A 26582-nucleotide genomic window follows, 5' to 3' on the forward strand; every position below is an offset into this window, starting at 1 on the left:
GTCCCTTACTTCACCATCCCCAAAGTCAGGCAGTCTTCCCTCAGAAAGAGTGAAGACTTCTCAGAAATATACATCTGATATTTCCCCCCACTCCCCAATTTTGTTCCATGGCACCTCCATCTGAAAGTTCATGAACACTTTTTCCAGAAGCAAAAGACAGGAGCCATCTACAAATGGACACTGGATTCTTATTTCTGTCTCTGAGTGCTAGAGGAAAAGGGAGGAAAACTGTACAGGGAGGTAAGGAAGAAAGCAAAATAACTACTCTTCAGATGGAAAAGCAGAACACCAAGTCTGGGGAAAGGAAAAGGGAAGACCAGAAGGTGGTCCGAGGGAAATACCTTAAGATTGGGAAACTCCAGGCCAGGGTCTGTAACTAGATTAATATGTGTTTATCCCTCTGCCCTTGGCTGTTCTTGGGAATTGTGCTCCTGAAGCTAGGACTCACAGAGAGCTTGGAACATTTCGATAGTGGATAGACTGTGGAAGAGAGGTAGGGAGGAAAAAAGATACTGCATCCCTATAAACAGCCACTAACTTTACAAATGAGTTTAGAAATATTTTCAAGAGAGCTAACAATAATAACACTATGCAATGGGACATGAGAAAGTCATCAAAACCTCACAATTATCTCTCTTGTCAACTTGAGATGCCTGCATTACTTTAACTTAAGGATATATTTTTACTATAATTAGAAATTAAATATTAAACCCATGATGAAAATGAACTGTAATAACATCAGGAACAGATTTGTCCCTACTTTGATAGAATACTATAGTACCAAAGGACATTTAGTCCCTAAAAAAAGTGAAATGCAAAAATGACTGGCAAAAACATTTTATAAATCGAATGATTACCATTCGATTACCATTATTCAATTACCATAATTACCATTACTCATCCTTGAAACACTTCCTTCATTGGGTATCCAGGACATCATTCTCTCGATTTTCCATCTACAACTTTGACTCTTTCCTCTCAGTCTCATTGGTTCTCTGTTATCTCCTCCACCACCAAACAGTGGAATTACCTAGAGCCCAATTCTTGAATTTATGATTTCTTTCCAAATGCATTTCCTCATGATTTCATCCATTCTTGTGTTTTAACTGAGACCTATGCAATGATTACTTTCAAATTATGCATCCAGTTTGGATGTCTTCCTGAATTTCAGACTCATATACCCAATTGCCTTCATGATATTCCCACTTGAATATCTAACAAGGATTTCAGGTTTAATATGTCAATTATAAATTCCCAATTTTCCCTTCAAATCTGCATCCAGAAGTCTTCCCCATCTTCCTCTGAAATTCTTATACCCAATATCCAGTCCGTCAGCAAATTCTCTTGACTCTGTCTTCAAAATATATCCATATCTTATCACTTCTCACCATCCCCATTGCTGTCAGCCAAATTACCCCCGTGGTTGGATTGTTGTAATAACCTTCTAACCACTCTCCTTCTTTCACTTTTTTAAAAACATATGTATGTATGTATGTATGTATGTATGTATGTATGTATGTATTTGGAAAGAGAGTGAGCAAGCACACGAGCAGGGGAAGGCAGAGAGAAAGAGAGAGAGAATCCCAAGTAGGCTCCATGCTGTCAGTGCAGAACCTGATGTGGAGCTCCATCCCACAAACTGAGATCATGACCTGAGCCGAAATCAAGAATCAGACTTGTTTAATGAGCCACCCAGGTACCCCCTCCTTTCACTTTTTAACCCCTATAGGCTGGTCTTCTTACAGAAACCAGAGTAAAACTGCTAAACCATATAGAGTGTATGCTTTGAACACTGTTATGTTGAAAGCCTTTCATCAGGTTTCTGTATCATCCAGAGTAAAAACCAGTCTTATAATTATCTACTAGGATGTAAAGTACCCTTATCCTCCCTCCCCTGTTCTTTCTTATGTCATCTTCTATAACTGTCTTCCCTCATTTACTCCACTCCAGCCACTTGCTATTAAATTCTAGACATATTATTCCTCTAATGCTGTTACACTTGACTTCATACCTGGAAAACCTTCCCCCAAATCCTGCAGAGCTTACTCCCTTCCTTCTTCACATTTTCCCTAAGATATTACCCATGAGTCTTTTCTGAACACCATATTTTCTGAAAACCCTCTTTCATAGCACTTATCACTTTAAAAATTCTGTGTAATTTGGTTATTTAATGGACTTATTGATAGACTTAATGTCTATCTCCCCCTAACTAGAATATAAGATAAATGAGAAGAAGAATTTTAGTGTCTTTGCCAGGGCTTGAATCCCCAATTCCTAGAACAGTGCCTAGCACACAGTAGGAACTCATAAATATTATTTCAATGGAAGAATGTACATCTTTTAATACTGTAAAGAAATTGAACAAAATATTAATGGTACTTCATTCAAGATAGTGAATTTGTAGGTGAATTCAACATTCTATTATATATTTTACAACCAGTATATTTTTATGTATTGCATATATGTGTGTGTATATATATATATTATATATATATATAATGTTGTAATTATATCCTTTTAGGGCTACCTATGTCCAAATGAATTTATTGCCACCCAAGGTCCATTACCAGGAACAGTTGGGGATTTTTGGAGAATGGTGTGGGAAACCAGAGCAAAAACATTAGTAATGCTAACACAGTGTTTTGAAAAAGGACGGGTAAGTTATTTAAAAATCTTTCACAAGATGTTATCTTACAATTGTCTTAATATATGTGTGACAATTTCAGCTAATGCTGTGAGTCATCAATAACTTAGACATCTGTCTATGAGGCAGTTTTAACTTAGTAGCAATAACTGTGATATATATTCTAATATAACAGTGGTTCTTATGACTGGTGATTTTCTCTGACTACAGATCAGATGCCATCAGTATTGGCCAGAGGACAACAAACCAGTTACTGTCTTTGGAGATATAGTGATTACAAAGCTAATGGAGGATGTTCAAATAGATTGGACCATCAGGGATCTGAAAATTGAAAGGGTAAAAAAAGGCAATGGAGGGGAACACAATAGTAAATATGAGTCTCTAAATGTCTAGAAGTAAAATTAATTTCTAGAACTGCCCCTTGCAACAATACCTCTACATTCAACAGTGCTTTCCTAATATTTTCTAAACCAAAGTTTTTAGTTGGTAACTGACCTCAATATCTGTGTCACTTTGTTTAATTCCAAACTCATGGTTAAAGTTTACATTAACCAAATATCACCAAATTGTTAGGTAGACAAAGGAAAAACAGAAGGAAATAACTAGATTGTTAGGTTTTTATTTGATGAAGAAACTATAATATTTGACTTAAAACAGGAATTTCCTTAATCAGTAATCTCTCCTCATTTTAATAATTTGATTTTCTATTTAATCCAGAACCAATACATAAGGTATAGTATGGGATCCCACTTACCAGTTTGTATAAATGCCTATACACACAGAAAACGATCTAAGGAAATTTATACTTTCTAACATTATCAGACACTCATTACCTGTGTTTTGAATAATAGGTGAATGTGTTTGCGTTTTGGAACAAAATTGTTTTTTTTTTTTATTTTTAATTTGTAAATGTTTATTCTTGAGGGAGAGAGACAGAGACAGAGAGTGAGTGGAGAAGGTTCAGAGCGAGAGAGAGAGAGGGAGACACAGAATCTGAAGCAGGCTCCAGGCTCTGAGCTGTCAGCACAGAACCCCACACGGGGCTTGAACCCACGAACCGTGAGATCATGACCTGAGCCAAAGTCGGATGCTTAACCGACTGAACCATGCTTCACCAATTACACCACCCAGTGCCCCGGAACAAAATTGTTTTAAAATCTACAATTCTTGTCCTACGAAATGTTACACTACATTTGAATATAAACACTCTATATTATCCTCTGTTTGTAAGCTTTTTTATCGTTGCCATTCATGCTGAAAGGCAATTTGCTTTATTGTAGCAATAATAGAAGACCTGTCTTGCAGGAAATCATGAAACCATAGTTTCTTCTGTTTGGTAAATAGTCATTTTTATTTTTTTTTTTCAACGTTTATTTATTTTTGGGACAGAGAGAGACAGAGCATGAACGGGGGAGGGGCAGAGAGAGAGGGAGACACAGAATCGAAACAGGCTCCAGGCTCTGAGCAGTCAGCACAGAGCCCGACGCGGGGCTCGAACTCACGGACCGCGAGATCGTGACCTGGCTGAAGTCGGACGCTCAACCGACTGCGCCACCCAGGCGCCCCTAAATAGTCATTTTTAAAAGATCACCTTCAAAAGCTAAGACATAAGCTGCCTTAAACCTTCACTGTGGTACTTTAATAATTGTATCGTGCTTCTTTAATCTGTCATGTTGCCTAGCATGGAGATTGTATGACTGTGAGACAGTGCAACTTTACTGCTTGGCCTGAGCATGGAGTCCCTGAAAACAGTGCCCCTCTGGTTCACTTTGTAAAGTTGGTTCGAGCAAGCAGAGCACATGACACAACACCTATGATTGTTCACTGCAGGTAAGGAAGATATTTTCAGAACCTTATATGAAACACTAGAAATGGCGTTTCAACCCAATGTGTCTTTTGATTATCATGATACCATTGATAAGGGAACTTTCCTGAAGTCTTGACTGGATTATGCCTCTCAAAGGAAAGTCTTTAAATTTTTTTTAATTGTAGCCCCTCATTGATGTGTGTGTATGTGTGTGTGTGTGTGTGTGTGTGTGTGTATGTGTTAGTGTGTGTGTGTGTAGGATTTTAAGAATTTTACAAATAAACATCAGATCCTTTATTATTTCAATTGGCATTAGTCTACTATCATAATTTAATTTTTTGTAAAAAGAATTTTTAGATTTGAGTTGTAAAGAATAAAAGAAGATGAACTTTAAAATAAAGATTAAATTGGGTGGCCAACCCAAGTATTATAACAAATTTGTACAAACTTTAGCTACTCTCATGTCCTTCTTTGGCTAGCTTTTTGAACATGGTTAAGAGAATATAACTGCAAGTTGAAAGTTGTCTCCTCATTTTCATTGGTATTTAATACTAGAAATAAAATTCAAGGTTTTTAGCATTCAGAGTTTTTCTGGACAGATTGATTTAATTTGTGTTTTCTAACATGATAGATCTAAATAAGTCTCAACTTGTGTCTCTTCAACAATTGGTTTGTAAATTAGAGAAAAAGTGGATAATAATACACTATTTTATGATTCCATTTACATGAGATGCCTAGAATAGGTAAATTCATAGAGACAGAAAGTAAAATTGTGGTTACCAGGGACTTGAGGGAGAGAGAGATGGGGAGTTATAATGCGTATGTTGTTTAGTTAGTTGTTTCATGAGAACTTCTGCTTGGGATGATGAAAAAGTTCTGGAAATGGTTAGTGGTGATGGTTGCACAATGTTGTGAATGTGTTTCATGCCAACTGAGTTGTGTACTTAAATATGGTTAAAATGGTAAATTGTTTGTTACATATCTATTACTGCAATAAAATTATTAGGTAACAGTACTTAGTCACATTAATAATTAATAAATTATTAATTATAATTTTTCCAATAACTGATTGATAATTTTTCTAACAGGTGTATGCTGTAATCAATCTGGTTAAAGATGTAAGAAAATGTTAATCCATCCAAGTTTTTTACTTTTATTTAGAGGAGAAAATTCAATATGTGATTTAAATGGTTATATATTTTCTAGGAATATTTTACATTTTTTTTAATTATAAAGGTAATACATAAATGCTTGCTCATTACAAAATATCTAAACAATATTTAGGTTTAAAAAGCATACAGAACAAAGATTAAAAGCCTCATTTTTACTGTCTTATTTCCATTTCCCCTCCCTAAACATAACATTTTCATCAAAATAGTATATGATATAAATAGATTAACAGCTTGCTTCTAAAGTCAACTATTCCTGTTAAGCTGGGTCATTGATGATTAAAATTTTTAATGAACAGTAGCTGCCTTTAGCTTCTTTGTGTCTTGCACATATACTGACACTAACATCCATTAGAAAAGAAAAGTACCTAATCCCTTATAGCCTCAAAAAGAGTAGAGAGCATGGGGCTCAGTCGGTTAAGTGTCCAACTTTGGCTCAGGTCATGACCTCGCAGTCCATAGGTTCAAGCCCCACGTCGAGCTCTGTGCTGACAGCTCAAAGCCTAGAGCCTGCTTTGGATTTTGTGTCTCCCTTTCTCTCTGCATCTCCCCCCTCATGTCTCTCTCTCTCTCTTCTTCAAAAATAAACATTAAAAAATTAAAAAAAAAAGAGTAGAGAGCAGATAGTAGCTACACTGTGATGAACATAGCATAATCTATAGACTTAACAAATCACTATGTTGTATACCTGAAACTAATGTCACATTGTGTGTCAATTATACTTCAATAGACAGAGAGAGAGAGAGAGAGAGAGAGAGAGAGACAGAGTCTCCCCCTTTGTAATAGAAATGGATGAAATATCAGAAAAAAGAATGCTCAAATTAATAATTCTTTTTGGTATCATTTAAAACTCTACTAAATTTTTATCTCTAACCCCAGCTTCTCACCTCAACTCAGATGTACATTTAACTGCCAATTTAATGTGACAACCTGAATGACCACAAAACTGAAAATTTGATGTGTCCAAAACAGAACACTTGATTCAATCTCCAACCTCACTCCACCTTCTCAGTCCCCATCTTCGTGAACTGCAAGTCCACTCCCCATGGTGCCAGAACCCGGAGTCATCCCTGACTCTGCCCTTGCTCTTGCGCTCTACCTGCGGCCCTGCAGCAAGTACTCTGACGCCTCTCCCCTCTCACCTCTCCACGGCAGTCCCCGGGCCCTGGGCTCCTTGCTCTTCTTCCAACATGCAGAACATGCTCCACACACACCTCCCCAGACACACCCTCCGGCTGCAGTGCTCCTCTCACACTGTGTGTCCCTTATTCGAGTTTCTTTCCAAATATTACATAATCAGAGACACCTTCTCCTTAACCTGATTTCTCTTTCTTCATAGTGCTTATTACCGCCAGGCACATTCTATGCAGTATTTGTGTACTGCCCTTCACTGTCCTCTAGAAAATAAGCTCCTCAAGTGCAGAGACTTTGGATTGTTGTTCATAGCTGCACCCCAGATGCCTGGACAGGGTCTGACATTCAAAATATATTGAATAATGTAATAACCAATTACTCTGTTCAGGCATGTGTATATATGTGTTACCATAATTGGATTTATGTTGTAATGCTCATTATTTCGTATATGGCTGAATCATGGGAAATTGCTAAGATTCAGTTATTTCTTACCTACAAAAATGGCAATTTTATGTTGTTCAAAGTAACATTTATAAGACTAGGTGGCCTTCCCTGTGTCTTTTTTTCTTTTTTTATATTTACTTCCTGTGTTAACCATTCGAATAGCTATGAGTCTTTTTCTTCTAATGGGAATTTCTGCATAAATCTTGTCAAGTTTATCAGTTCATGATTTCTATGGAGCACATACTTGTCCTTGGGTATGAAACTAATTTCTTTTTTTAATTAAAAAAACTTTTTTTTACATTTATTTATTTTTGAGAGACAGAGAGAGACAGAACACTAGTCGGGGAGGGATAGAGAGAGAGGGAGACCCAGAATCCGAAGCAGGCTCCAGGCTCTGAGCTGTCAGCACACAACCTGATGCAGGGCTCAAACTCACAAACCATGAGATCGTGACCTGAGCCGAAGTCAAATGCTTAACTGACTGAGCCACCCAGGCAACCCTAAGCTAATTTCTTAAAAGGAAATAGCTTTTCAATTTTATTATCTATAGGAAGTAAAAAAAAAAAATTCTAAGAAAAGAAAGTGAAAAGAACAGATGAGAGACTGCCAGTAAGAAGCAGAGTAAATGCTGTAGGGCTAAACAGTTGGCATTTTTAATATTCAGCATTTCTATTCGTAACCAAAAATATGTGCAATACAAAGTTTCTGGTGTTAAAAATGTTCAACAGTTTAAAAAAAAAAAAAACTTCTTGATACGTATGTATATATAATGGAATATTACTCAGCCATCAAAAGGAATGAAATCTTGCCATTTGCAATGATGTGGACGGAGCTAGAGTATATTGTGCTAAGTGAAATAAGTCATTCAGAGAAAGACCAATACCATATGATTTCATTCATATGTGGAACTTAAGGAACAAAACAGAGGAACACAGGGGAAGGAAAAATAAAGAAAAAGGCAAACCATAAGAGACTCTTAACTATAGAGAACAAACTGAAAGTTGATGGAAGGCAGGTGAGTGGAAGATGGGCTAAATGGGTGATGGGGATTAAGGAGGGCACTTGTGAGGAGCACTGGGTGTTGTATGTAAGTGTTAAATCACTAAATTCTACTCCTATAACCATTATTACACTACATGTTAACTAACTACAATTTAAATAAAAACTTGAAACAAACAAATCATCTGTATACTTCTCCGAATACACCCCTTAAAATATTATGAAAGAGGAAAAGTTCAACTGGTTAAAAAAAATAGCATGGATTGAAGAGACAGAGGAGACAATAGCTGAATCAGAAGGTAAAATTATGGAAAAAGAGGAAGCTGAGAAAAAGAGAGAAAAAAATCCAGGAGTATGAGGGGAGAATTAGAGAACTAAGTATTGCAATCAAATGGAACAATATCTGTATTATAGGAATTCCAGAAGAGGAAGAGAGAGAGAAAGGGGCTGAAGGTGTACTTGAACAAATCCTAGCTGAGAACTTTCCTGATATGGGGAAGGAAACAGGCACTGAAATCCAAGAGGTACAGAGAACTCCCTTCAGATGTAACTTGAATCGATCTTCTGTACAACATATCATAGTGAAACTGGCAAAATACAAGGATAAAGAGAGAATTCTGAAAGCAGCTAGGGATAAATAGGCCCTAACATACAAAGTAGACACAAAGTGTAGTAGCAGACCTATCTACTGAAACTTGGCAGGCCAGAAACGAATGGCAGGAAATCTTCAATGTGATGAACAGAAAAAATATGCAGCCAAGAACCCTTTATCCAGCAAGTGTGTCATTCAGAATAGGAGAGATAAAGGTTTTCCAAACAAACAAAAACTGAAGGAATTCATCATCACTAAGCCAGCCCTACAAGAGATCCTAAGGAGGACTCTATGAGTGAAATGTTACAAGGACCACAAAGTCCCAGAGACATCACTACAAGCATGAAACCTACAGATATCACAATGACTCTAAACCCATTATCTTTCAATAATAACACTGAATGTAAATGGACTAAATGCTCCAACCAAAAGACATAGGGTATCAGCATGGATTAAAAAAAACAAGACCCATCTATTTGCTGTCTACAAGAGACTCATTTTAGACCTGAGGACACCTTCAGATTGAAAGTGAGGGGATGGAGAACTATCTATCATGCCACTGGAAGTCAAAGAAAGCTGGAGTAGCCATACTTATATCAGACAAACTAGACTTTAAATTAAAGGCTGTAACAAGAGATGAAGAAGGACATTATATAATAATTACAGGGTCTATCCATCAGGAAGAGCTAACAATTATATATGTCTAGGCACCGAATACAGGAGCCCCCAAATATATTAAACAATCACAAACATAGGCAACCTTATTGATAAGAATTTGGAAATTGCAGGGGACTTTAATACTCCACTTACAACACTGGATAGATCATCTAGACACAGAATCAATAAAGAAACAAGGGCCCTGAATGATACATTGGATCAGATGGACTTGACAGACATATTTAGAACTCTGCATCCCAGAGCAACAGAATATACTTTTTCTTGAGTGCACATGTAAAATTGTCCAAGATAGATCACATACTGGGTCACAAAAGAGCCCTTAATAAGTATAAAATAATTGAGATCATACCATGCACACTTTCAAACCACAATGCTATGAAACTTGAAATCAACTACAGGAAAAAGTCTAGAAAACCTCCAAAAGCATGGAGGTTAGAGCACACCCTACTAAAGAATGAATAGGTCAACCAGGCAATTAGAGAAGAAATTTAAAAATATATGGAAACAAATGAAAATGAAAATACAACAATCCAAACACTTTGGGATGCAGCAAAGGCAGTCCTGAGAGGAAAATACATTGCAATTCAGGCCTATCTCAAGAAACAAGAAAAATCCCAAATACAAAATCTAACAGCACACCTAAAGGAACTAGAAGCAGAACAGCAAAGACACCCCAACCCAGCAGAAGAAGAGAAATAATAAAGGTCAGAGCAGAAATAAACAATAAAGAATTAAAAAAAAAAAAACAGCAGAGCAGATCAAAGAAACCAAGAGTTTGTTTTTTTAAAAAATAAACAAAATTGATAAACCTCTAGCCAGCCTTCTCAAAAAGAAAAGGGAGAGGACCCAAATAGATAAAATCATTAATTAAAATGGAATTATTACAACCAATCCCTCAGAAATACAAGCAATTATCAGGGAATACTATGAAAAATTATATGCCAGCAACCTGGACAACCTGGAAGAATGGACAAATTCCTAAACACCCACAAACTTCCAAAATTCAAACAGGAAGAAATAGAAAATTTGAACAGACCCATAACCAGAGAAGAAATTGAATCACTTATCAAAAATCTCCCAACAAATAAGAGTCCAGGACCAGATGGCTTCCCTGGGGAATTCTACCAGACATTTAAAGAAGAGATAATACCTATCCTTCTCAAGCTGTTCCAAAACACAGAAAGGGAAGGAAAACTTCCAGACTCATTCTATGAAGTCAACATTACTTTGATTCCCAAATCGGACAGAGACCCAGAAAAAAAAAAAAAAAAAAAAAAGAACTACAGGCCAATATCCCTGATGAATATGGATGCAAAAATTCTCAACAAGATACTAGCAAACTGAATTCAACAGCATGTAAAAAGAATTATTCACCATGATCAATGGGATTCATTCCTGAGCTGCAAGGGCTAGTTTCAGTATTCACAAATCAATCAATGTGATACATCACATTAATAAAAGAAAAGATAAGAACCACATGATTCTGTGAATTGATGCAGAAAAAGCATTTGACAAAATTCAGCATCCTTTCTTAAGAAAAACTCTCAAGAAAGTTGGGATAGAAGGAACATACTTAAACATCATAAAAGCCATTTATGAAAAGCCCACAGCTAATCTCATCCTCAATGGGGAAAAATTGAGAGCTCTCCCCCTGAGATCAGGAACACAACAGGGATGTCCACTCTCACCGCTGTTGTTTAACATAGTGTTGGAAGTTCTAGCATCAGCAATCAGACAACAAAAGGAAATCAAATGCATCAAAATTCACAAAGATGAAGTCAAGCTTTCACTTCTTACAGATTACATGGTAATATACATGGAAAACCTGTTAGACTCACCAAAAGTCTGCTAAAACTGATACATGAATTCAGCAAAGTCACAGGATACAAAATTAATGTACAGAAATCAGTTGCATTCTTATACACTAATAATGAAGTGACAGAAAGACAAAAAACGAAACTGATCCCATTCACAATTGCACCAAGAAGCATAAAATACCTATAAATAAACCTAACCAAAGATGTAAAAATCTGTATGCTGAAAACTATAGAAAGCTTATGAAGGAAATTGAAGAAGATATAAAGAAATGGAAAAACATTCCGTGCTCATGGGTTGGAAGAATAAATATTGTTAAAATGTCAATACTACCCAAAGCTATGTATACATTCAATGCAATCCTAATCAAAATTGCACCAGCATTCTTCTCGAAGCTAGAACAAGCAATCCTAAAATTTGTATGGAACCACAAAAGGCCCCGAAGAGTCAAAGTAATATTGAAGAAGAAAACCAAAGCAGGAGGCATCACAATCCCAGACTTTAGCCTCTACTACAAAGCTGTAATCATCAAGACAGCATGATATTGGCACAAAAACAGACACATAGACCAATGGAATAGAATAGAGACTCCAGAATTGGACCCACAAAAGTATGGCCAACTAATCTTTGACAAAGCAAGAAAGCATATCCAATGGAAAAAAGTCTCTTTAACAAATGGTTCTGGGAGAGCTGGACAGCAACATGCAGAAGAATGACACTAGACTACTTTCTTACACTATTCATAAAAATAAACTCAAAATGGATAAAGGACCTGAATGTGAGACAGGAAACCATCAAAACCCTAGCGGAGAAAGCAGGAAAAAACCTCTCTGACCTCAACTGCAGCAATTTCTTACTTGACACATCTCCAAAGGCAAGGGAATTAAAAGCAAAAATGAACTATTGGGACCTCATAAAGATAAAAAGCTTCTGCACAGCAAAGGAAACAATCAACAAAACTAAAAGGCAACCAACGGAATGGGAAAAGATATTTGCAAATGACATATCGGACAAAGGGCTAGTATCCAAAATCTATAAAGAACTTACCAAACTCCACACCCAAAAAACAAATAATCCAGTGAAGAAATGGGCAGAAGACATGAATAGACACTTCTCTAAAGAAGACATCCAGATGGCCAACAGGCCCATGAAAAGATGCTCAACATCGCTCCTCATCAGGGAAATACAAATCAAAACCACACTCAGATATCACCTCATGCCAGTCAGAGTGGCTAAAATGAACAAATCAGACTATAGATGCTGGCGAGGATGTGGAGGAACGAGAACCCTCTTGCACTCTTGGTGGGAATGCAAACTGGTGCAGCCTCTCTGGAAAACAGTGTGGAGTTTCCTCAAAAAATTTAAAATCGATCTACCCTATGACCCAGCAATAGCACTGCTAGGAATTTACCCAAGGGATACAGGAGTGCTGATGCATAGGGGCACTTGTACCCCAATGTTTATAGCAGCACTTTCAACAATAGCCAAATTATGGAAAGAGCTTAAATGTCCATCAATTGATGAATGGATAAAGAAGTTGTGGTTTATATATACAATGGAATACTACTTGGCAATGAGAAAGAATGAAATCTGGCCCTTTGTAGCAACATGGATGGAACTGGAGAGTGTTATGCTAGGTGAAATAAGTCATACAGAGAAAGACAGATACCATATGTTTTCACTCTTATGTGGATCCTGAGAAACTAACAGAAGACCATGGGGAAGGGGAAGGGGGAAAAAAAAGTTAGAAAGGGAGGGAGGCAAACCATAAGAGACTCTTAAAAACTGAGAATAAACTGAGAGTTGATGGGGGGTGGGAGGGAGGGAAAGTGAGTGATGGGCATTGAGGAGGGCACCTGTTGGGCTGAGCACTGGCTGTTGTATGGAAACCAATTTGACAATAAATTTCACATTTAAAAAAAACTCAAACATTTGATGAGAGTGCTAATGATAATCATCTTGGTCTATCTAGTCTTGGTAACAATACAAATCCAAACACACTCCAAAGAAAATCTACCTCCAAATAAGAAAAAGAACTGTTTAGGATTTATTATTATCATAATTCATTTTCTTCTTTACTATCAACATGAACAATCTTTTGCTGAACAATATTCACTCTTCCTGCAGTGCTGGAGTTGGAAGAACTGGAGTTTTTATTGCTCTGGACCACTTAACACAACATATAAATGATCATGATTTTGTGGATATATATGGATTAGTAGCTGAACTGAGAAGTGAAAGAATGTGCATGGTGCAGAACCTGGTAAGATGTCTAAAACCGTGTGCAGTGTCAGCTCTACAATTTCTACAGGGAGGATATTAGTGGCAGCAGTCTGGTTGGGCATGGACTTGAAACCTTATTTGCATAGCAGCCGCTCTGCTCTCTTTTGCTATATTACAAACCTCCTAGTGGGGGGAATTGGGGAAGGGTAGCTCATGCAGCATAGTCACCCCTGTGCACTGTTACTCACTGGTCATCCTACTTCGTTTATACTGATAAGTATATAGAAAATAATTCATAAAATTGATCTGTCTTTAGCATTTGGCAAATTTGAGAAGCTCAGGAAATGAATCAAATCAATTTCTTTTGTAAACATGCTAAAAATTATATTTGGGAAAACTTTAAAATACTGTTATGGGGTTTTAAGTATTTCATTTGTCCATATTTACCCCTATTGTATAGTAGTACTAATGATCATCATAGCATACTATCAACTAACTATCTTGGAGTATTTTGTTCTGTTGTTTTGGTTTGTAGGCAAAAATGTTTATAAAATATATTTTTTTCTTCATTAAAAAAGTCACACAGTGTAATACTAAATCCTTAACGTGTATTATCTCATTTAATCCTTTATTTGTAAAGAAGTGCCAATAAAACTAATCAACAGACTAGCAGTTATTGGCTTTGCTTTATAAGTAGGGAAGTAGATGTTCCCTTTGAAGAATTTAAATGATATAATAAGGTTATACTATTAATTAGTTTCAGAACCACAATTCAAGCCCAAGTCTGTCTAACGGTAACATGTAAGATGTTTCTGTCTGTATATATGAATTGGTATTTTTATGTTCTTCAACTAGAAATTTTTTCACAGTAAATATACAGACCAGCCTTAACCATATTTTCCACAATACCTACTAGAAAACACAAATAGCATCCTAGTTGTTAAAGGTGTGAGAAAACAGGTTCTTGGCTTTAATAAGTTTGAAAATAAGTTAAACTTATCTTAAAATTTCTTAAAGGCTCTATGCTACTTTGCATTACAATTACCAATGTAGAGCCCCTGTGGGCATCTTTTACCAAACTTACATGATTATGAAATCCTTGAACCTTTTTTGACCCCAGAACTTACAATGCCATGTAGGGGAACATTAGTGTTCTTAGGAAGATGCTGGCTGGACCAGAGACATCTAAACTTTGTGGACTGCACGTCCCTTTCAGGAAAAATATTTGCACATTCAACTCCAATAATTCTATATTTATTTTTTAAATGTAGATTGAACAATTATATAAATTATAAAGCATACAAAATGAGAAATAAAAAACATGTAATAAAGATCAAATAAGCAATATTTTGAAACCTTGCTAATTATGATGCTCTCATATTATCATTAAGTATTTTCAAAAGATAAAATATACACTTAGCACAAGGTAATTCTATTTCAATTGTGATTTTAGATACATGTTCTAAATTATTTATAATTTTTAAACAAGTGATCTAGCTTTTTATCAGATTTCATTACACTGTTGTTTTTACCGACTAGAATGACCATAAGATTATTCTAGAGGTACAAAGAATTTCAGCCTTGCTGTTTCCTTGTCATTCATTTGGGCTTATATGATAAATACTGCCTTCAATCCACAGTCTCTTTGTAGGAATCTTTCTAAGCCACGTCAGTTTTGTGATGGTTAGGTAAAATTAGGTAATGTAATCCATGTACATTCTCTTCTATGCTGAAAGGGAACAAATGAGTGAAGTATCACTCTTCCTTTAGGATACTTCAGAAACGGAATATAACTTGTGACCAGGGTTGACTTCCTGGGTGTGACAGGCACAATCTCACAGGGCCCATGCTCAAAAGGGCACTTGATGCAGTGTTTGCTGTCACTGTCTTGAAAATCATTAATATTTTTTGAGGGAGGAAACTCACATTTTCATTTTGCAGTGAGCCCACAAATTAGGTGTCCTCAATTATAAGGGATCCAATATAAATCCAACTATTAACCATTATTTAAACCCAAATTCTTTCTTATTTTTGTTAACAATAAGAATAAATAGAAAGCTAACATTTTCCTCCCATGTTCCTGGATGTACACACGTGCACAAGCACTCAGTGTTCTTGACAATGATCAAGATTGGTTGACTCTTTTGGATATTATAGAGGGTGGGGCTGATAGGGATATTGTTTCCTTTTAGAATCTAGAGTCAATCCTCAGATAATAAAAATTGGAAACATTTTGACTTGCTCTAAGTTTTGTGGCACCAGACTTTGTAAAGTGTATGTTCAAGAATGCCGGTTAATAATTTCACACAATTTAGTGCTCAGTATATGCTATAAGCTTCATATGTTATGCTTGTTTAACCAGCCCGAGTACTATGTTGCAGGGTAGGCAAGGGAATAGAAAGAACATGAGTTTTGAGGTCAGAAAATTGAGTTAAGATTCTAGCTCAGCTAATTAATTGCTGGTCTGTGACTTTGTTTAATTAAACTCTTTTAGTTATTTCTCTTTTGTAAAATAGTCATGTTTTACTTTTCACAAGTTTATTGTCAGTATCAAATAAGAGAAAGTATCTAAAGCACCAACATGCAGTAAATGCCCAGCATGCGGTAAATATCTGACAGAATTCTTCTGGATTCCCTACTTGCTGAAAAGCTGGTTCTCAAAAGCTCTCTTTCACCTCACTTCATTCCCAAAGTTATGCTCTTTGCTGTCTTTTTTCTGTGGTGATAAAAAAGGAAAATGACCACAGTTCTTGACTCCAGTCCTTACAAACCACTATTGCCTTGCCCAAGAGTGGTTTCTTATTTTCTTCTGTTGCACTGGGGAGTAGTTCCAATTTCTATAAAGAATGCTATCTTGGCACATGCTACAGTAGCCATGGGCAGGGATGAGGAGGTGGGAACCTCAGCAATATTTTGCCACTAAAAGGCCCCAGAGGGGCATGGCCCAGACCCAGGAGAGAGCTATGAGTTCTTTCATTGTCTACCAAAAAATAGTTCATAGCAGCCCAAGAACTTTCTGAGAGAATAGTATGCAATAAGATAACATGCTGAGATGCTTTCGGTACTTCCAATAAGGGTTAATATGGATGAGTCCCTTCCCTGCTGTGGTTTTCCTGGAAATTAACAGATGTGAAGCCTTAGGGTAAAAGAAAAAAAAAAAAACTCATGTATTTGCCGTATGTAGTTTTTTGCCAGGCACTTTATATATATTAAATCCTTTAAATATCACAACATAGGTGTTACGATCTTCCACATGAGGAAGCCAAACATCAGAAAAGTTTAATTCTTAAGATACCATGATTATCTAAGGTAGAAGCTGGAATTGAACTCATCACTGCCTCTTTGGCAATAACACACCATGACAGAGGGATCTTGGAAAATATAGTACTGGCCGTGGAGCTCAGCCTGCCCTGCTGGCAGAATTTACACACATCATTCTTTCCAGTGGAGAAAATGAGATCGGGACAGTCAGAAGCTTCACATATCAAATGTGACTTCAAATTCAAATGCGATTTTATAAAAAATACCAAAACTCATAAATTCCAAGATTGTCATTTTTGGAGAAGCTGTATTGTGTCTGTGTATTTCTGCCAATAATGTTATTCATCGTGGGACGTATATTTGAAAACGCTTTTTTAGAATTACCTTGAGAAGTAATTTACTAGTGATTTCAACAGAATTTTTATTACTTTCTAACAACACTTTATTTCTTACCAAAACTGAATTATGCAACTTGATCATGCACTCACTTATAAAACCTAATCCCTAATGACTTCTGAACGTTGTCCACATGAAATTGTTCCTTGAATGATAAAGGTTGGCTAGGAATGAGAATTAAATTGTACTAAGTCAACAAACATTTGTTACGTAACTGCTACATGCCAGGCACTATTACAGGCAATGGGAATATAGCAATGAGTGTGACAGAGTCCTGCCCTCACAGAACTGACATTCTGATGAGATGAGATGAGATGAGATGAGATGAGATGAGATGAGATGAGATGTTTGGAAACATTTTGTAATTCATGAAGAAATAGATATTCATAATAATGACCAACAGTTTCTGAAGACAGTTTCAGTGGAGGAATTCCAAAAAGATTTTTTTTTTAATTTTTTTTTTTTAATGTTTTTATTTCTGAGACAGAGAGAGACAGAGCATGAGCAGGGGAGGGACAGAGAGAGAGGGAGACACAGAATCCGAAGCAGGTTCCGGGCTCTGAGCTGTCAGCACAGAGCCCGACGCGGGGCTCGAACTCACGGACTGTGAGATCATGACCTGAGCTGAACAGTCGGCCGCCTAACTGCCTGAGCCACCCGGGCGCCCCCCAAAAAGATTTTGATATACAGTAGCTATAGATATGAATATAACCTCTGAAGATAGATAGATAGAGGACATTCTATTAAATTAGTTATGTGTGTGTGTGTGTGTGTGTATATATATGTATATACATTTGGTTATATTCCTTTAACAGCAGTTGTTTCCTATGTAAAAGTGAGGATGATTTTCTATGACTTGACCTTAAGTATCTTTGTGAAAGTCCAAACTCAGAAATGCTAACAGTTTACTGAATTATATTGAAAAAAACTTCAAGAAGCTAGATAGTACTGAATTTAGCCTAAACATTCAGAGGAAATGTTAGGAGTCCTTGTCCAGAGTGTGGGTGTTAGGATATTTCAGTGATCAACTACCTTATAGTTACAAATAAAGACCAGAAACTTGACATTAAGTAGGCCAAGTGTCAGGTGATTAACAGAATTGTTAAATGTATTTTAAATGTGCTGATGGTGTATAGATATGCTCACTCACAGATAGTGAAAGCAAATTTAGCACCTGCATGCCAACAACCATGCTAATCATTCTAAAAAGGAAACTATTTATAGGAAAAAATTACTAATTTAGACCTAAGAGGAAAAAGGAAATTCATAAATAGATTTAAATAATCTAATTTGCTACTTTTGAAAATAATCACAGCAAGCAGAAACATATTAGCATGGGGTTTAATGATAAGTATTAAAAAAAAGAAACAAGAAGCCACAGGAACTTAGAAAACCTTATGTTTGAAATGATAGAAAATCATTTATATACATGGTAAGTTCTGTGCTTCTTCTAGCTGTTTGCCATTTATTAAATTCAGCATTACTTTTCACTGTAATGGTATAGCTCCCCTTCTAAGAAAAATCTCCTCCCTATCCATGTATTTAACCACTCTTTCTTTGGTGTCTAGGCACAGTATATCTTTTTATACCAGTGCATTCTGGATCTCTTATCAAGTAAAGGAAGTAACCAGCCCATCTGTTTTGTTAACTATTCAGCACTTCAGAAGATGGACTCTTTGGATGCCATGGAAGGTAACCAGGCAAATTGTACAATTTACTAGTTTACCAGGAGATTAATTACATAATAAACACATGTTGAAAATGTTTTAATAGCTTGGCTAATGCACATAACAATTTTTTTTTATTTCTCTCTAATCCAAGTTAAGATAATAGCCTCTCTTCGTATTTTTGCCATGAAGCACTTAAATATTTTTAACTGGTAGCTTCAGTTAAAATATCTCTTGTGACATGTTACTTTATGTTATAGGTGATGTTGAGCTTGAATGGGAAGAAACCACCATGTAAATATCCAGACCAAACATTACAACTGAAGATATTTTCAAATCCCAGGGGCCAAAATTTCCCCCTCGCTCTTCTGAATTGAAATGTACAACCTTAAATAAATCTCAATGTTTCTGTTACTGTGCCTTACTAAATGGATTGACATTTTATGAATAGTTGTAGGAAATAGCTAATTGAGGATAATTATTTGTTTTGTACAGAATAAATATGCATGTAAAATGTTTAAGAAAAAATATCCCAGAGATTTTTTGAAGTCTTCCACATTTTTGGAATAAGCCAAATGGAAAATTATCATTATGATCTTTCTATGTAAAATTTCCCTGCATATTGGATCGAATTTGAACAAAAGTTGTAAATGTTGATTCAGTAGTGTTATTTTGGCCTCCAGGGTGTTGACGTTTCTTGTGGATAACTTCCAGGACTGTCATAATGATCTGTACTTCCATGTACACCCCTGTGTTTTGAATCTCTGTTTTATGAGTGCTGAGATATCATCTCATGATCTCGAACAGCTGAACGGTAACCCTCTGACACTGCAGGGATTACTTAGCCTTTATGCAACACACAGTAGCTCTTCGGGGACACTGAGGGCTATTTAAGTTGCATTGTGATCTTTAGTTTGAAAAAAACAAAAAAAAATTAAACAGTGCTATTGCTCATGTCAGGTTGTAGAGTACATTTGTACTGTCTACGTTCGTACATTTTTCAGGACAAGCTGTACCACTATGTTGTATAGTTAAATACATAGTTAAAGATATCAGAATATTTGTCCATTAGATATCTATTCAACCTAATATTAACAGTTTTGAAAGGTTTCTTCAGCAGAAATGTATGAGGTATATATGGCAAGCTTGTAACCTAACGACGTGCTGCTGTGGTGCCAACAGAAACTTCTGAATAGATTATATAAAATGGCCTTTATTTCATTTCCCAAAGTAAATTATTGAGGAGTGTATTTGGTGGAACTGAAAACAAAGAAATTAACCAGGTTGTAGCAAATGAGAGATTTTTAAAAACATATTACAGCCTCTCTTCTGTTAGTGACAATGTGCTAAGAAAGTTTTGAACTATAATGAAATTATTTTGTCATAGATTTCAATTAAGGATCATAAAACAAAATAGTATCAATTATTCTATTTCTTCTGTGATAAGAATTATACCTTATTTCTGCCGGCATATACATATAGGAAATTATGCTTATTTCTGCTGGCATGTACATATAGGAAATATGATAGCCAATAAAATTGAATTTTAAAGAATTGAGTTACTTTGCAACATGATTTCAGAGGTCCTTATATGTAAAAATTTTATTTTTATTACATATTAAGATGTAATTGATAATTACCTTAAATAATATAATGAATTATATTATATATAACTACAATATAGTGATATAGTATATTTAATTCATGTATAATCACTTCCCACAGTATCTATAGATAGCAAGAGATTTTAAAATCAAATTCATTACCCAAGAAATTAAATTCTTTAATCTTACAAGCAGTCCTGCTTCTTGTTTTTTTCATGGCAAAGAAATGTAAATAGTAAACAATTCACTACTGTTCCCACCAAGTTTATCCTACAGAAAGTTACAAAAAACAGTAAGAAATGATGAGAATTCTAAAAGATTTAAGTTGAAGTACAAGTTCTTCTGTTTCCTTCTTGTGTCAGTCATTGAAAATATGTGGTGAGGGGGAACCTAGGTGGTTCAGTTGGTTAAGCATGGGACTCTTGAGTTTGGCCCAGGTCATGAGCTCATGGTTCATGTAGGGCTGTGCACTCACAGTGCCATAGAGCCTGCTTGGGATTCTCTCTCTCCCTCTCTCTCTGCCCTTCCCCCGCTTGTGTGTGTTCCCTCCCTCTCTCTCTCCTTCTCTCAAAATAAATTAATGTAAAAAAAAAAAAAAAAAAAAAAAAAGGAAAATGTGTGGTGAGCCAGTACTTATGATATGGGTTTTTGTATACATGAAAGACAGCCTGTGGAAAGTACTGGTGAGATTATTTTTTAATGTATTGAATGATAAGAAAATAAACAAGTTTGATCTACAGGCCAGCCCACTTTTTACAATATCTGTATACAACAGATGTGTACAGTGAAGAGTTTCAGGTTTTACCCGTGGGTCTATGTATATGTGTGTGTACAAAACATATGTATATGTGTGTACATACATACACACTATGTATATGTGTGTGTGTTATAACAGAGTTATAACATAAGGTCTCTTCTAAAACAGTGCTTACGAAACTCTAATGTATATATAAATCACCTGGGGATTGTGTTAAAATGCAGATTCTATTTCAGTAGTTCTGGGGTAGGACCTGAGATTCTTCACTTCTGGTAAGTATTCAAGTTATAATATTGCTGCCTGATCTCAGACCATACACTGAACAGCAGATTTCTTTTTTTAAATGTTTTTTTTTAATTTATTTTTGAGAGAGACAGAGCATGAATGGGAGAGGGGCAGAGAGAGAGGGAGACACAGAACGCAAAACAGGTTCCAGGCTCTGAGCTATCAGCACAGAGCCGGATGCTGGTCTTGAACCCACAAACTGTGAGATCATGCCCTGAGCTGAAGTCAGACGCTTAACTGACTGAGCCACCCAAGCGCCCCTTTTGAATAGCAAATTTCTAAAAGACAAGATCCGAATAATTTCATGTCCACCTGAAATTATTTGAAACCTGTTAAAACAAAGCTTTCTCTTCATTCACAGTTGTATACAGTTGTGAATTGTACACAGTTCACAATTGTATAACAGGACACCTGTTAAATGTGTATATCTAACTGTATCACAAAATTGTAGCTAGAATTGAATTAAAACACATATCAGTGACAGCTAAATTTTCTCCTACCTAGATTGTGAAACGGCCAGTGTATAGCCAAGTTCTATAGGTAGTTACTAAGTGCAAATTAAAATAATGAGGAACATCTGTAACATTTTTAGATCAGATTTGTCAAAATACGTTGAAGCACATGTACAATAAATGAGCAACATGTGTTTCATCTGAACCAAATGAAACTGGAGCCTCTCAGAATGGTTTGCCAGAGACGAGAGCAGCTGTGGGTATCACCTCAACTTTCATCCTGCTTTAAAACGCATAATTTTCTTCTCTCAGTTTATAGGTGAAATGTATAATAAGTCTTTTGAAAAAGGCTAATTAAACCTTGCCCTCTTCATAAAAAAGATGGTGATTCACTCTCCACATCTGGTACCAAACACTAGATTTTAAAAATGGAATTTAAGTTCAACAAAGTATGCATCCAGTAAGTCCATCACATGATTGTAGTAAGTCCATTTTCATGGGCCAACTTTCAGAAAACTCAAATGAAATGTTTGATGAATCCTGGAACACAAAGTGATCTGAAATTCTCAAATGATATGAAAAACTGAAAATATGAAAAAAGTATATAAAGCATAATCTTGGAAAAACAGATTGCCTTTTTAGTATATGTGCTGCCGAAGCGAGCACTAGATTGCCTTTTTAGGACAAATAATATTTCATGTTAAAAGACTTCATTACTGTGCATGGAGTTTTCATGTGGAATCAGGACTCATACACCCACCAGCTCATGAAGATGTTCTGAGGAATTGATAGGATCGCATACATGAAAGTGTTTCTAAAAGTATAATGAAATCTACAAAGTTAATCTTTTAGCCAGACTGATCGGTTTGTTTAATGCTTATCAGCAAGATAATGCATTTCATTTAAAGATTGCATTGTATTTTTTGACAATAGTGCCATATTTGTGTGTCATATACATGTGTATGTTTCACATGCACACATCGAAGAGAAAATTATGGCAGTTATATAGACTTATGCTAAATAAGACAATGATGCTTTTTTCATGAATGATTTGAGCATTCTCAAGGAAATTCTGGACTAAAATGAATAGATAGACATGTACACAAATACCATAAAATGTGATTTGGAAAACAAGTCAAGAATAGTTTGCTTTTGGACATTTCACCTCGATATTCTGAATCAGTGTCTGCAATACCGTTCATTTGAAAATAAAACTGTAACTTAATACAAGGTAACAAAAAGCATTATTCTGTTAACAATACTATGTTTCTAAAATCACAGATTTAAATTATTTTAATTTTCACTAAAAGCATTCTTGAATTGGAAGGTCATTTTAGTAAATTATAAAGTTTTTAGAACACTTTTATATATACGTCATCCCAACTAATCCTTACAAAATTCTTTAAGATCTGCAGAGTCCCATATTACAGATAAATATGATGAAAGTTTAACTGCTGTGCCCAAGACCATGTTTAGCAAGGTGAGAGCTGCATATCATAATCAATTTACTGAAAGTTGATGGTAAAGATAGAAATTTTAAAGGCAACAAAGAAAATAGAGACCCATTCAGAGATTCAAAGATAAGAAAATATGCTGGCTTCTATCAGAAATAATGTAAGCCAATAGATAATGCAATGACATATTCAAAGTTCTGAAAGTACCTCCTCGACCTGATTAAGGGCAATTACAAAAAAGCTAGAGCTAATAGCATACATAATGATGAAATATTGAAGGCCTTCAACCTAGATCAAGAAAAAGGCAAAAATACCCACTCTCACAACTTCCATTCAACATTGTACTGGTGTTCCTAGCCATTTCAATCAGGCAAGAAAAAGAAATAAAAGAAATATGGTTTGTAAATGAAGACACAAAATTGTCTTTGTGAGTAAAAGGTGTAATCATGTGTGAGGAAATTGTTGAGAAACCTATAAAAACAAAAAGCTGCTAAGTGTAAGTAACTAAAAAGGTTACAGAATAGGGGCTCCTGGGTGGCTCACTTGGCTAAATGTCTGACTTCGGCTCAGGTCATTATCTCATGGTTTGTGGGTTTGAACCCCGTGTCGGGCTTTATGCTGACGGCTCAGAGCCTGGAGCCTGCTTCAAATTCTGTGTCTCCCTCTCTCACTGCCCTCCCTCACTCATTCTCTCTCTCTCTCTCTCTCTCTCTCTCTCTCTCTCTCTCTCAAAAACAAACAAACAAGCATTAAAAACAAAAGGTTACAGGATATAAGATCAAGATACAAAGATCAATTTTATTTCTTCATATGTTCAATTGACAACTGGAAATTTTAATTAAAAATACCATTAATAATAGCATCCATGAACATGCCTAAGAACAAATTTAACAAAGTATGTGCAGGATCTCTATGCTAGAAATGATATTGATGAGAAGAGATAAAGAGACTCAAAAAAATTTTAATGCATGTCCATGAACTCAAAAACTCAATACTGTTAAGATGTCAATTCTACTCAAATTGTTCTATAGATTCAATGGAATATGTATCTTAATCCCATAAGGCTTTTCTTTTCTAGAAATTGATAAACTAGTTTTGCAGTTGTATAGAAATGATGCAAAGACCTAGAATAGCCAAAAAAAATTTTAAATAGAACACAGTTTAATGATTTACATGATAGGTATATAGTATTTCTCATTAAAAGAAAAAAATGGAAGGTCAAAAATTAAACCCACACATAGGTGACCCATTGTTTTTCAACAAAGGTGACAACGCAATTCAATGGGGAAGAGTGTCTTTACCATAAATAGTATTGGTACAATTAGATGTCCATTTGGAAAAACATGAATTTTTATTTCTAACTCATATAACAAATACAAAAATTAAATTGAACTGGAATACAGATCTAAATATAACAATTAAAATTATATAGATTATAGAAAAGAAACTAAAAGTCCTCATTATGTTGGGATAGGCAAAGATTTCTTAGACTACAAAAAAAAAAGAAATAATAAAAGAACAAATGATAAATTCTTCCTCATCAAAATTACAGTCTTCTGCTCTTTCAAAGACACTGTTAAGCAATGAAAGGTCAAGCCACAGGCTGGGAGAATGGGAGGAAATATTCATAATATATGTCATAAGATACTTGTGGTGTCCAGAATACATGTATATTTACAGAATAATACACATACACCCACACACACACACACACATACACACATTCACACGTGCAAATGGCGTGTACATGTATATTTACAGAATAATACACATACACTCCCCCCCCCACACACACACACATACACACATTCACGTGCGCAAATGGCCAATACATGAAAAGGCATTCAACATCGTTAGTCATCAAGGATGCAAATTTAAATCAGAATGAGATAATCATACCAATACAATGATTAAAAGATTTGGAATAGTTGGAACTGGAAGTATTTGGTACAGTCACTTTTGAAAACTGGAGTTTGGTAGTTTCTCATAAAATTAAACATAAGCCTGTATTACCATTTTGCCCAGCATTTCCACTCTTAGTCATTTATCTAAGAGAAATTAAAATATATTTTTTTGGAAAAGATTTGCATTAATAATGATCTTAGCAGCTTTTCAAATACCAATCCATCAACAGGAATAAATAAATAAGTTGTGGCATATTTGAACAATGAAATAAAGTTTGGTGATGGAATAGAAATGAACTATTGATACACATAAGAACAGCAAGAATCCTCAAAAACTTTATACTGAGTGAAAGAAGACAGATACAAGGGAACACATACTATAAGAATCCCTTTCTGTAAAGTTCTGAAACAAGTGTAATCTATAGTGATGGGGATAAAATCAGTGATTACCTGGGGTGGGTTATATGTGATGAACTGACTGCAGTGGGTAAAAGGGAACTTTTGGGTAGTGGTGAAAATGTTCTATATTTTGAAGTCATATTTACACAGGCATATTCATTTGTCAAAATGCTTTAGAAATTGTGTACATATGAGTGCATTTTATTTCATGTAAGTTATAGTCCAATAAAGTTGATTTAAAAAATGGAAGGATAATGAAAAGAGAGTCTCAAAATAGTTACAATATTCCATTTACATAATTCTTAAAAATACAACAAATAGGGGGCACCTGGGTGGCTCAGTCAGTTAAGCGTCTGACTCTTGATTTCGGCTCAGGTCATGATCTCAAGGTTTGTGAGTTCAAGCCCCACATTAGGCTCAGTGCTGATAGTGCTCTCTCAAAATAAATAAAATAAACGTTCAAAAAGGTTTTTAAAAATACAGCAAATAGTACATATTTTTATGAATTATTTCACATGAGAATCATGGTTTCCTCTGACATGGGAGGAACACAGGTACAGAGATGGATTGCCATGGAATCAGGAGGCTCTCCAAAGGTCTCAAATGCATTTGTAAATCTCGGTTTAAAATTTGAATTTAAAATTTGAATATATGGGAGATTTGGCAACAGAGATTTGTTAAGTAATGAGTAAAAAAAGTTTACATTATTTTTCAAGGTTCTCTTTGTGTTTGAAACAATTCACAATTTTTAAAATGAGTAAGTTTTAAACTTCAATAATTTATTTGCATGATATAAAATATGTATTATTGGGGCGCCTGGGTGGCGCAGTCGGTTGAGCGTCCGACTTCAGCCAGGTCACGATCTCGCGGTCCGTGAGTTCGAGCCCCGCGTCGGGCT

The 26582-nt window shown here is 35.6% G+C and overlaps 1 protein-coding gene across 1 annotated transcript in view; it reads left to right on the top strand.

Moving 5' to 3' along the window:
• The window catches only part of PTPRQ (protein tyrosine phosphatase receptor type Q), a 229341-nt gene extending 210158 nt beyond the window's left edge, over window positions 1-19183 (top strand). The window contains exons 41-46 of the mRNA XM_032593794.1: window positions 2522-2656; window positions 2855-2980; window positions 4326-4474; window positions 13410-13545; window positions 18731-18854; window positions 19090-19183. Coding sequence (XP_032449685.1) covers window positions 2522-2656; window positions 2855-2980; window positions 4326-4474; window positions 13410-13545; window positions 18731-18854; window positions 19090-19127 — 708 coding nt within the window. The 3' untranslated portion in view covers window positions 19128-19183. The remainder of the gene's footprint in view (window positions 1-2521; window positions 2657-2854; window positions 2981-4325; window positions 4475-13409; window positions 13546-18730; window positions 18855-19089) is intronic.
• Window positions 19184-26582: the final 7399 nt, after the last annotated feature.

Source organism: Lynx canadensis, chromosome B4 (assembly GCF_007474595.2).
Source record: "Lynx canadensis isolate LIC74 chromosome B4, mLynCan4.pri.v2, whole genome shotgun sequence".
Taxonomy (NCBI): domain Eukaryota; kingdom Metazoa; phylum Chordata; class Mammalia; order Carnivora; family Felidae; genus Lynx; species Lynx canadensis.